At 35.0% G+C, this 13,070-nt stretch overlaps 1 protein-coding gene across 1 annotated transcript in view; it reads left to right on the top strand.

The window, feature by feature from the left end:
* The window catches only part of LOC311155134 (uncharacterized protein C8orf34 homolog), a gene marked incomplete at its 5' end in the record, with an annotated part of 140,312 nt that overhangs the window by 44,323 nt on the left and 82,919 nt on the right, over window positions 1-13,070 (top strand). The window contains 3 exons of the mRNA XM_084208059.1: window positions 2,297-2,325; window positions 8,620-8,789; window positions 12,590-12,756. Of these exons, the coding sequence (XP_084064185.1) occupies window positions 2,297-2,325; window positions 8,620-8,789; window positions 12,590-12,756 (366 nt within the window). The remainder of the gene's footprint in view (window positions 1-2,296; window positions 2,326-8,619; window positions 8,790-12,589; window positions 12,757-13,070) is intronic.

Genomic DNA, 13,070 nt, shown 5'->3' with positions numbered 1-13,070 from the left:
TCTGTGATTGCGAAGATCAAAGATTTCTAAATATGTAAAATTTTATTTTGGCAGCGTGTCCTCAGAAGCTGCTAATTCTCTACATGCTTGTCTAAAAGATACAGTTCATTTTAGTGTCTTGCTACTGTTTCCAATTTAGTAAAGAAGAAATTTGAGGCATTGTGGTCAATTCAATTACTCAGTTCAGGCTCTTTTCTAAATTCAGAGTAAGTTCTAGGGAGCAGTAGGACTTACACGAAGCATTTTACTAAACACACACTCATTTCGATTATGGATGTTTTAAAATTTTATGTCTTATATGTAATATAATCAGAGAGGTTAGTTGGGTTTTTGAGAGAGACATATAGTAGTGTGTACTGGTTTTTCCATATTGTTTTTCCTACTTTTTTCTTTTATTACTGATCTTTGATAGGCAACACAGACAATTGGGTAGTAAAAAACATTTGGCATTTTTTGAAACAGAGTTTTGGAAATGACCGGATCACCTTTTTTATTTTCTTTTACCATATATATTTTTAAGGGGTGAGTCAACACAAGATAAAATTGCCCTTATGTCCACTCCCAAGTTACAAATACACATTGACAGGGATATGTGAAAGCAGAAGAAAAGGTTACCAATCTTCAATACGAGGAAATAAGCCTGTATCAAAACCAAATGAACTATATTAACATTATGGGAAATTGCTAAGAAAAATTAATTTGAATATTTAGAGAGTATCTGTGGTTGTAGAATGAATTGACCTTGGTTATGCAAAATGCATCCATGTGATGGAGAGCTGGTTCAAAGAAGAGGTGAAAAGAAGCTTGAATTAGGTTTTTACTACCTCCAAGAGTGAAATTATCTTCTCTCTAGAAGATGTCCATTTGGGATTGAAGAAATTCCTAACATCTTAAAGTCTGGTTGATGCAACCTGGCTGTTATACTCTATGGACATTAGTATTGTGTCTGGGCTAAATAATAGTCTGAAGTCATGAAAAACTGGCTAATTGCAGTGAGGGATAGAAGGATTAATCAAAATGGATCTTTTTCAATTTGATCCACTTTGGTACTATTGAATTACTGTAAATATTTATTTAACTCCTGCCATATTTCTTATGTGTGGATGAGGTCTTTAAATTATAATTGCAGTTTTCTTAGAACTTTAAAAGCAGAAATTGCTGTAAGGAATTCATCTAAACTGAGAATTAGCCAAATAGAGTTAATGATGGAAAGCACAGTAAAAACCCCCAAAGAATAAATGTAGTTATGGTATATCAAATAGTATTGACTTATATATGTACAAGCTTATGTATTAGCTTATACTGCTGCATTCTTTAGTGTGATTTTAGAAAAAGTAAAATCAGCTCTCTACAGCTGATAATACATATTTTGCAATATAATCTCTTGCATTTTGTTAAAGGAGATATCTTGATAACATGATATGATTTAGAAAACAATTTTCAAGTAGGTGTTCTTATTATTATTTCACTTATTTTCAGCACCTGGAGAAACTTTTCTTTGGTTTTGAAGTTCTACTCTGGAAATGTTTGTTATCAAATCTCATAAGATATGCTTTCTTTCAATCAATCAGAATTTTCAACACAGTAGGATTATATATATGATGACTTGAGCACTCATATATTGATGTTTGTAACAAGTTAAAAGTTCTGAGACCAACTCTGAATATTTAATGTGCTGCAGAATAGAAATAATTGAAACGTGACATGATGGAAGCAAGCATAGGGAGGCCTTGGGCAGCCATCTGCCGAAAAGATGAGCAAATATGCAAGTTCTTGTTCAGAGGATTTAGGAAATATTTTGCATTCTCTTGAGACACTTTATTCTCTGAAGTTCCACCTGGTTTTAAAGGATCATTTCCGCTTTGTATTGTGAAGAAAGAAAGAAGAGAAATGTCCGTATTGCTCTGTAATTGCAGCATAATGTGTTATGCATGCATGGTCAGGGTGAGATTTGCATAATAATGTCCATTGGTAAATCTGATATTGCTGATTTAATTTTAAAAAGCAGATAGATGTATGCTTAAATTTGTTGTCACTTTACTGGCACATCTGCCATTTTCATTTCCATAGTTTTTTGAAAAGTCATTTTGATAATATTGCAGCTGGGGAAAATGAAGAGTGTATTGTTTCCAGGCAATTTCACTAATGGATTAAAATATGATACATTGTATGGTACAGCAGCATGCAGAGAACAGTATGTATAGTTTTCAGATTTAACCTTACTTTTACTTACTGTAGTAAAAGACATGTAGAAAGCATTTTTCTGAATTTTTTTTTCAATCTGTTTTGTTTTCAGGCATTGCTATTTCTGATGAACTTGATAAGGTAAGACTGATAAAAGATGTCTAATGAGCAATACAAAGAGACAGATGATTATGATAAGGCACATGTGCTGGCCTGGCATACACACTGTTTTGTTTTGTTAAGTTCAGAAGAAGTTTTGGTGTGGATAGCTGTATGGGTAAGTACAGTATATGTGGATACATTAAGATCTTGACCAAGGAGGAGCTGTCAAGTATGGAAAAGAAAAAGTGACTGAGTTTAAGAGACTTCTAGTGAGACCATGGAAATACTTTTGATCTTGACACCATCTTTGCTCAATATAGTCTGTTGGATTACTTTGTGTACTTTTGGAAACATTTAGTCTTGAATACCTTTTATTAATGAAATTCTGCATTTCCAAATATGATTTGTGAGAATACTTAGAAATTATTTTTACCACCCAGATTTACTCAGGAATGCACAAGGCGTAAAGATCAGTCTTTACTCCTTGCTGAATGCAAAAATGGTGTCTTCAGTTCTGGCCATTTTTGTTACCTTACGCAGTTAACATGAATTTTAATTCAAGATGTAATAAGTTATACATTGAAAGAGGAATCAAGCTAGGTTTATTTAAGTACTTACGGAAACAGAACCAATTTTTCTTCCCTATTCTCAGCAGTGAGCAGCAGTGTGCTTCTTGTGCCAAGAAACTTGCATTGTGTTCTTGGTGTCAGAAACCATTGCTGTCAGGAAAATGAGTTCAAAAGGTATATAAGACGCAGGAATAATGCCTAATATAGAACACTTTGTTTTTTTAGATAACTTTAGTTTCTGCTGATAAAATGAGGACACAAATCCTTCTGACACAAGTCGTATAAAGTACCTTCACTGTGTTCTCCAAGGAAGGCCAGTAAGATTGATAACTATTACCATGCAGTCAAGTCTATCTATGGTTGCCATTTCTAAACTATGGCCTAAGTCTTCCCACTGTTTCCATAACTGGGCTCAGAAGTGATGGTAAACACAATCTTGACCAAGAAAGTCCTTCCATTAGAACCCTCACCTCTAAAAATACTTAAGAAGAACTCAATTTGTTACGGTTTTGTTGTTGAAAAACCCTCAAAGATACTCTTGCAGGGAGGAAGAAGACAGGCTAGAGCCTGGTGTCACATACTTTTTACATATATGTTTTAGCAAATAATTTCTGGTTGGTTTGATTTTTTTTTAAAACTATGACATCTTATTGTTCAGAAAGATTAATGGTTTTTAAATTTAGTTATTCAGTGTGAAAACTGAGATGGAGGACATAATTGGGGAATTTCTGCAGGATGCAGTTTGAGTGAAGAGTCAGGGTTTTTTTGTTACAATATACTTTATTTTTTATAATTTAAAACTGGAGGGTGGTAGGCTTTAAAAAAAAAACACCTTGGAATTAGGTTATATACATTCAATTAATACATTGAATGTTCTTGAAATCAAAAGCTATTTCTACAAAAACCCCAAAAATTAAACTCTCTAGCCTGTGCCAGTTGTGCAGTACAGCTCAACAGGCTTTCAGCATAGGTTTAGAGAAGAGAAGTGATTTTTTAACCTCCATGATCTTTAGTGAACTTTGTTTCTATTTCTTGTTTGACCCCGTAAGGATTTTTAATTAATGTAAAATCTAGTCTGTTTTAAGAATAGAAGCATGGCCAAGACCATTTTGTGTAATTCTGCCTCCTGGTAATGATCCCTTACACAAGCTAATTCCTGAAATGTTCCTGTGACTTGTTTCTAAGTGTATTATTTGTCTTGGGCCAAAAGCAGCTAAAGACAACCTGATAATAGTTGTTTTAACATTAAAGACAATTGGTTCTATTTCACTTGAATGTGTTCACAGGTGATGTTTATTTTTCAGGTATAAATGTAGTCAAGATTTAAATATTTAATACATGCTAAATATTTAATAATACTAGAGCTTCCTTATCTAAATTGTAGCAGCACTGAATAATTTTTGAAATCACATTCATCTATGGTTTGGATGAACAATTTAACTCATCAAGTTGGACTAGAACTTGGCCATCAATGGCCCAACTTAGCATTGGATTCTAGTAAAACATCAACGTTGCAGAGATGTTATGAGAGACAAATAAAACTCTTCTGTGTGCTCTTCCTTGCTTTACTTTCTTGTTGAACAGGAATATTTTGGGGAATTAAGACTATAACAGAGCCCATAATTATGCTGTTTTATCTGTGGTTTAGATTATGAACCTAGAGAAAACAGAGAATGCATGTGTATGTTTCTTTATTTTTGATTCTTTATTTTTGTTTCTGATTGTCTTTTTTCAAAAAAATATTTCTTTCTGGGTTCAGTAACCTCTAGCTGCCTTTGTCAGGGGAGTACTTAATCAGCATTTTTCGTTGATGTAACTCCCCCTCCAAGTAATCCAGTTAATTAGTTAGTTGCTTAGTTACTCTAGCATTTGGATTTGGAAAACCAGTTTGCTCTGAATCACTTCTGTGAAAGAGTGTTTCATTTAAATGGATTCTTGCCAAATATCTCCTAGTATTTTCGTCAGTACTTAGAGCTTTTGTCCAAGACAGTAATAGAGAAAATACAGGCAAGACAAGGTGAGTCTTTCAGTCAATATGGAATTTTCCAGTTTGACATAATCTCCTAAAATTTCTGAGTTCACTGGTAACCTTGCAAAAAAAGCCAGAAAAATCCTAAAATTACTGCAATTAAAATAGGTTTAATGTGGCGATTACCTTTTTTTTCATTTACTTCAGGCCTGCAGAGGTGTTCTGTCTCTCTTGATGATTCAGCCTCTGTCTCTAGGCCATGGAAGCTATGTAAAGTCAGAAACTGGCACTGTGTAAGGAAAGGAAATAAGAAGGGATGCCTTGTCAGTCACATATTACATTAAATCTGCATTTTAAAATACATATTTCTGAACTGACTCACCCTCATTGCCACTGAACAGAAACTATTGAAGGATTTTTGGAAACTGCATGCTTCCATAATGTCAAGGGTTTAATGTCAACAAAGAGCTAGGATGTTTGCCTTTTTTTTGATATTCACAGAGTTCTAGGCTGAAAAAAAAGCTCTTGAGGAAAATACTGAAGAGTGAGACCTGTAATAACGTTGCGACATTTGTCTGAAATTCTCAGTGATATGTTTCAGTCACATCAAACACTAATAATGGGAGATACTTAAGTATTAGAGATCCAGAGTTAGACCCAAATGAAGATCGAAAAATTAATAGTAAATTTTGACCCTCAATGTTAATATTAAATTTTTTTTCTATGCTGTCTGGGGCATACTTTCTTCTTATATGTAGATTCTAAAATGAAAACAGGTTATAATTAATAAAATAGAGTAAACAACTATTCTTAAGTCATAAAAATAAACAAATTTCTTCTCATCCCGAAGTATTTCTCACTATGGAGATTCCCTTAAAATCCATATCAGAAAATAGGAATACTGAGCTTTTTAAGTGATGTGTAAATAAATGGATATACACATGCTGTCCTCTCAGGTAGAGGTTGCATCCAGCAGCCACATCTCAGCCCAATGTGAAGAGCAGAATCACCTGTCTGTCTTTCCCTTCTTCTCCTTTTCTCCACATAAAGGAAGCTTGAGTGTGTCATTTTGGTAGCCACTGATGTGGATAAGTGAATGACACCTGGACTGCACCATGAAATAGTCCTCTTTGTTTTAGTGCAGATTTAAATACCTACCTGAACTGAAAATATTTCTGTGCACACTAATGTCACTGTCAATATCTTCTGTTATTTAGGGGTGAATATAAATTGGAAATCAATTAAGATTCTAAAATTTATATGAAAAAAAGCAACCAAAGCTATAACATCTTGCTTGAGAACAGAATACTTCATCTCAATATTTTGCAGCCTTTGAAATAGACTGCCAAATGAACATCCTGGTGTTCGGAATAGAGCTGTCTCTGCTTCTCCATTTGGTGCTTTCACCGAGGCTGCTTATGTAGTTGAAAGGAGGACAATAAATTAGGTCAGTGAAACTACAGTGTACTAATCTAACACAATTCAAAAAAGAAAGCAAGGTGATAAAGTGGGGCAAAGCATGACTATGTAATGTAAATTCCATTTCTGTTAAGTAGAGTATGAAAGTGCTACTTTATCCCTAAAATGCCTACAAAATAAATTAGCGTAGCAAGGACAGTCACAGAATGCATGTTCTACTTATTTATATGTTGATTTTGCAGTGCGTAGTGTCAGGAAAAACTTATGGGCAAATTTTTTGGTGCTTTGCATTTTCATTTAAGGGACTGAAAGCTTTTAGCAAGATTGACAGTGCAAGTTATTCTAACTAACTAGTTCCAGGAACAATTTTTATTAATTATTAGAAATTATCCTAGGGAGAAAGGGACAGAATAGAATAACTAGAATAGCAGTAATAAACCTCAGAAGGGGCCAGATGGTTAATTAACTAATGTAAGCACCTTGTGTAATGAAGGCATTATGAGCAGCGAAACAATCTTTTTTCTAAGCTCACAAGATTCGTTACACTTGTGACAATTTACAATTGTCAAGTGCCCAGAGGGGACTGTCATCTAGTCCACATTACTTGACCATGCCACAGCTCCAAATAGACACATAAAACATATATTTGTAAGTACATAAAAAAACCCCAACTCCAGTGCTTAAGTATCCTAAAACATCTGAAGCCATGGACTCAATTTTCAATGATCCTTGCAGAGAAAAAACATTGAGTAAAATTTAATTAAACAGTCAAGTGATGGACAAATATGGACAGAGTACGGGGAGTGGAGTGTGGAAAAGCAATCGCAGGCCCATTACAGAAAGCAAAACAAAAGAACAAGGGTGAGTGAGTCAGATCCAGGGCCTGGGTTACATATTACTCTCAAAATAGAGGTTCTTGTGCTCAGCAGAATTGTAGCATCTAGCCAGAGGGTAAATATATTCATATTGAAAGCACTTTGCAGCATTTTTTTGGGTTTTTTTAAATTTGTTACTTTTATTCCAATAGAGGCCTCTACTTCAAACTGCTTTTACTGTATCTGTTTCAATTAGGAGGAGATTTCAAAAGTGGTTTGTTTTTAGGAAAGAGATTAAGTATGGTTTCTAGGCTACCTAGTCAGTGTGCTGTACTTTTTCCAGATGCTTTTTGTTTGGAAAGCATTCTTTTATGGCAGGAATATTTATTGAGGCACTAAGTTAAGTAACAGTCAAGGATTTGCTTTCCTATAATTTTCACTCATCAAATGATAGAAATATATCTCTCCTAATTAGGCACACTGTGTTTGAAATATCTTTAGCTGCCCATAAACAGTTTAATTAAAGAAAAATAATTATTCCTATCGCATAATTTCATATCCTTTTTTTTCTGGAATACAGGTGTGTTTTTTAGTTTGACTGTGGTGTTCTAAATGACCCTTTATCTACAACCATTCTAGTAAAATTGAAAACAGAGAAACTCACTACATCAGAATGCTTTTTTATACAATTTAAGGACAACTTGTTTCTTTAATCTAAATTCCTAATATGATGGTGCAAGTTATTGCTATTGCTAGAATTAAGGAGGAAGTTTTTCACAGAAAGAGTGGTCAAATACTGCAGTCATCTGCCCAGGGAGGTGGTGGAGTCACCATCCCTTGATGTGTTTAAAAAAAGACTGGATGTGGCGCTTGGTGCCATGATCTAGTTGAGGTGTTAGAACATGGGTTGGACTCGATGATCTTCAAGGTCTCTTCCAACCTAGAAATTCTAGGATTCTGTGATTCTGTTTTGAATATGTCAGTTATATTTTGCTTGCTTCTTGTAATCCTGTCCAGTTTATTGTCCTCCAGTAAGTGGTTAAAAATAGGTTCAGAAATGCTTTTTATTCAAATGTTAATACCATTTTCAGAATAGAAAGATACATTATGTAAAGCCCAGCAGGGTTATTTTTAAAATGCAAAATGCAGATCTAGTTATTAATTTTGCATTAATTCATAATGCAAATAAGAGTGATGCTATTAATCTACAACAGTCTTTTGGTTGGGTTTTTTTAATACTAGTGGCCTTGTGTTGCTTAGCAGAACTGATACACTGAAGGTTTTAAGAGCTGTGCATTTATTTAAAAAAAGTGATTTTTCTACAGTGGCAATTAAAAAATAAATGTGTGATTTCAGGCATCAGTGTACACAATTATTTATTGGAATTTTGTTAATGGAGAATTTTTCATTAGTCCATCATTGTTTCTGGGTATTTTGTAGCCCTCTGAAATGACAATGCAATGTATTGGTTTTGTACTTCTAAAATTTTTTTTCTTTTCTTTCTCTGTTTACATCTATGGTTGAGAATAAACAGTGCATTGTTATTTTTATTTCTCTTCAGGACACAGCAGGTTTTAACACCCCCCTTCTCAGACCTCGTGTTATTGGAGAATGGATTGGCCGTGAAGAGAATGATGCAGACCCTCTGGCTGCTGAGATGCTGCAGCCACCAATACCAAGAAATAAAAATGAGCAGTGGGACAGCGAGGATAGCAGCAGTCCTGGAGGAAGGTGGGTTTTTGATCTGGCCTAGAAACTCTATATTTTGTGAAACAGAGGTGTCTGCGTTACAAAAATTCCATTTCTGAGGGCAGAATGCAGGGGTTTTGAATTCTCATGCCATAGTATGGACACAGGCAGAATAAATAGAAGTCATTAATATGTGACTTTTTTCTTCTCATGCTTTTCTAAATGATTAACTTAATACCCATTTGCAATCCTATGGATTTATTCTCATGTGAAAAGCTAAGTGTATTTTGACATGGTTGGCGTCCATTGTGTAATAATGTTGTGATGGATAGCTTCATTCAGATACTTCATACCCTTCCATCTTTCTTGGGCTGGTAGTAACTATTTATTACTCTTCTTGACACTTAAGTGATAAATCTGGTTTTCTCATTTAAAGGAGAGATAGGCAAGGGAAGCAGTATCTATGTTATTTTTAACAGGACTTCCGAATTTCATTTTCATTTCACTTCTTAGCTTTTTTGGTGTTAATAGCAAGTCTCTCAAAGAGAAATTTTGTTCTCTGCAGTAAATAATTTCTGAAGATTTATTGTGCTTGACTGAAAGAGTTTGTGCTTCAGCTACATGGGAGAGATTATTAAAATACAAGGAGTCAATTTTCCATGATTTAAAGATATGTTTATCACAGAAGGTTAAATACTCAGCCTTGCTTTAAAAGGGATAAATCTTCTGCACTCTTTCTGTTAATTGACTTAAGCATCTACGTTTCTCCCTTAGCCTTGGAGCATATCTCCTGGGTTATAACTAGTACTTTGATTGGAGCAGACACCTTTTTCTTCCTTTTTTTAGAAGGCAGGAACTCTCTGCTTTCCCTTTGAAAAGGTCTGAGGTATTCCTTCACTTCGCATTCTTCCATGCACCTTCTACACTGGAATTCACCTCCCTGTTGCACTGAAACTAATATATCGCTAGCTGTGCTCTTACAGACTGCATTCATTCACTTTCCTCACATCTTGGGAATATTTGTTATCCATGAGTACTTTTGTTAATTAGATTGTCATGGGGGTAGCTGTGAGTACTACTATTTCAAAGAAGTAGCAGCGTGTAGCAATGATCCCTCAGCCAGCCCTTGGACAGGAACCAACACAACTCAGACTCTGGGTCTCTTCAGGGCAGTTCCTGGGAAAATAATGGAGTCAGCAATTGGCACTGCAGCTTGATTGTGGAGGCCTGGGTTTCCTTTTCCTTATTCAGCAGTTCAGTAAAGGCATTGAATAAAAATCTCTTCCATGTTTCAGAGCAAATTGAGGCTATTGTATCCCTTCTGTCAATAGAAAGGAGAAGAAATAAGCATCTCTGTCTAATTTCCAGAAGGGTGCAAAGAGGTCTGGTTCTGAGCAACAGACATGATTCAAAGCAGCACGTTTTTCTCTTTGTAGAGGGTGGTACAAACTGAGAGAAGCCTCACAGCTAATGCTATAATTAAAAATGTAATTAATGGCTTTGAGTATAGTATTTGAGGAATCATGTCAAGTATCATGACAAAATCAGGTTTTCTGGTGTGTGAATAAGGAAAATATAGGGAACTTGATGCCAGGAAAGACTCATGGGGTACTGATGTTTCTTTTTGTAGGTGCAGTAAGTGTTGAAGGCCTGTTGAAAAATATGTATTTCTAAGTGGGAGTACTGATTTTCAGTGGGAATGAGTAACTACTAAATTACATGCAGCATATGGATTTACATTTGGATGACTGATTTTATGTCTGGGATAATTCTTTGCTTCATTAGCATTTCATCAGTTTTTGTATGACATTTATAAAAATCATGTTTGCAGTCTTGCAAAGGAATCATAAAGTTGCAGAACTTCAAGATAGTGGTGATACTAAAATTGATGTCAACTATAAATGGAAATTTTAAAGACCCATGTTGATCAAGGTTAATTTGAATATTTAATAATAGTTCACTAATAACTGGCAGTTTCTTCAAGGTCTGATTTAGTGTTATTGTGAATTAAAGTGCTATTAGCAGAATTTTGGAAATGACCACACACCAAATGCACAAGACAAGTACCAAGAAATAATAACTTAGTTTTAATGTAGCAAATAATTAGTGCATCTGAAAATAGTGGGAAGAGTGTGTTTTGCTCTCAAAAGAGTGACTTTATCAGTTGTAAAGAAAGTTTGTCTATGTCATCTGTATTTCAGTAATCTATTTCATAGTTAATGTAGCCTTAAATAGATAAGTTATCTTTTGTAAAAATAAGTTTCATTTTGGAAAATGAAAGAGGGGGCAATTTGAAATATCCACATTCAATGTTTCTAATTTTATCTTGTTAAATTTTATTTTGTAACACTTTTAATAAAAGGAGATAGGTTGTTTATCACTATGTATCAGGATTTATGGGATAAACCAAAAAACTCTTAGAATTAATTATAATACTCTGTTAAAATACAAGAATGGGGAAGTCAAAACTGTAATCATTCCATTATTTCCAGGTTGTATGTTTGGTTTTCCTGTCACTAAACATAACATATATGAAACACTGTATAAATATCCAAAGGATTAGACACTGGCAAATCACTGGTAGAGTAAGTGTGATCAGTGTGGTGTGACAGAATCACCATTTCCTCCTGAAAAACCATTCCTGTAATGATGAGCAACGGAAGCAGACACGACATATATTTGAAAGCCCAGCCCAGTAACTCAAAAGGAAAAAAAAAGAGCAACTGAAAGGACAGGTGTCACTACTGCTCTGACTGGGAAAGACAGTGTAGTGAGTCTGAGGTAGCTCTGTTGGAGATGTCTTCTCAAATGGGTAGAGGGTCACCTTTTTGTTATAATCTTCTGGATTGCTAGAGAGGAAAGATTTGCACTGCTCTCTGTTGCTGCTGTAAGGAAGAAAGGCAAGGTATTAGTAAGTGATAAGAGACCATAGAAAAGTGCTGAGGGCAATCCTGCTGGTGCTGAGCTCATCTTTCAGAAATTTGAACTTCATGAAAATAGGATTAAACTCATTTCCAAGTCACCGTTAGTAGTTTTCTACATGAAAAAATTCTTGGAAGAATTCTGAGAAGATGCAAGGCTCTTGGGAATCTTCCTCCAGGGATAATGTATGTACACAATGGGGAATTTGAGTAGTTTTTATTAGATACTCTTGTGTGAAATGAACTAGAGCTTGCAGAGGCCCCATCCATAGCCTGATGTCCTAAACTCAAAGCCTGTTCTTCATCTCCAAGGTGCACTTTGTCTTATTTTTACTGAAGAAATGAACAATTGTTTATTGTATTAATAATCATACATTTGCCACAATTCTGCCTTCTTGCAACAGACTGTAAGGATGGTCTGAGGTGTTGGTGGTATGCTCATGAGGTGCTCCTCATGTGGGGCACCAAACTTCTGTCTGTTTTGTGTTGATACAGGAAGAAATGACAAACTGCAGCAAGTCCCGCCTTAGACCTTTCTAACATCTGCACAATTCCAGTTGTCTGTTATTTAGGTCAGAGGCACAACTCAACAAATCAGGAGAAGTGCTATAATCCTGTGGGGTAATGGTATCAAAACCACTCTAGAGAGCAATTCTTTGTTGTCAAATTCTTGCTATGCTTATCAATATCAATAGCTTAGCAATACTGATTACTAATTGACATCCTGTTGTTCTATATGTGTAGCTTATTTAGACTTGATTAGTACACATAAAAATCAATGGGAAATTTCCCAGATTCAATCAAAACTTTAAGTAGAAACCGAGAACACAAAATGTCTTAAAACATACAATTATCAGGGAATGAGTGGTGAATTTTGAAGAGAGCACCAGTAAGAGAAAGTTGTGCTTTCCTCCCTCACAGCTTAAAAATGGAGCCAAAGACCAAAGGATTAAAACATCAACAGCAGCAACATAAGAAACTGCTGGCTGCCATGCTTTCTCAGGACTCATTTGATTCTGCTCAAAGCACAGCTCCATCTGTAACCGAAGAAGACATTGACAATGAAGATGATGCAATGGAACTACTGGGTAACTGCAAAAAATTATGTGTATTTTCTGAATTTTTTTATTATAAAAAATCAAACAGAGATTAGTCAGAAACTGCTCCCTATGCTTGAAGCTAAAGTATTTAACAGCTATGTGAAGGTTCATTAGGGTTTAACATGAAACTTTCAGGAGAAATGTGAGGAGGACCATAAATGGGTGTGAATAAAACTCCCAGCTGCATCCAAATTCCATGAAATCAAATGCTTCAGGTGCTTAAAGTAATTAATTTGGTTTCCTACATAAATCCCTTCCACATTTTACTTGCAGAATGTATTTCTGTACAAAGAGCAGAATGA

The sequence above is a fragment of the Fringilla coelebs genome (genome assembly GCF_963513975.1).
Source record: "Fringilla coelebs genome assembly, chromosome: 1".
In the NCBI taxonomy this organism is placed as follows: Eukaryota; Metazoa; Chordata; class Aves; order Passeriformes; family Fringillidae; genus Fringilla; species Fringilla coelebs.
The sequence above is the reverse complement of the archived record's forward strand: the minus strand, read 5'-3'. Positions and strand labels throughout refer to the sequence as shown.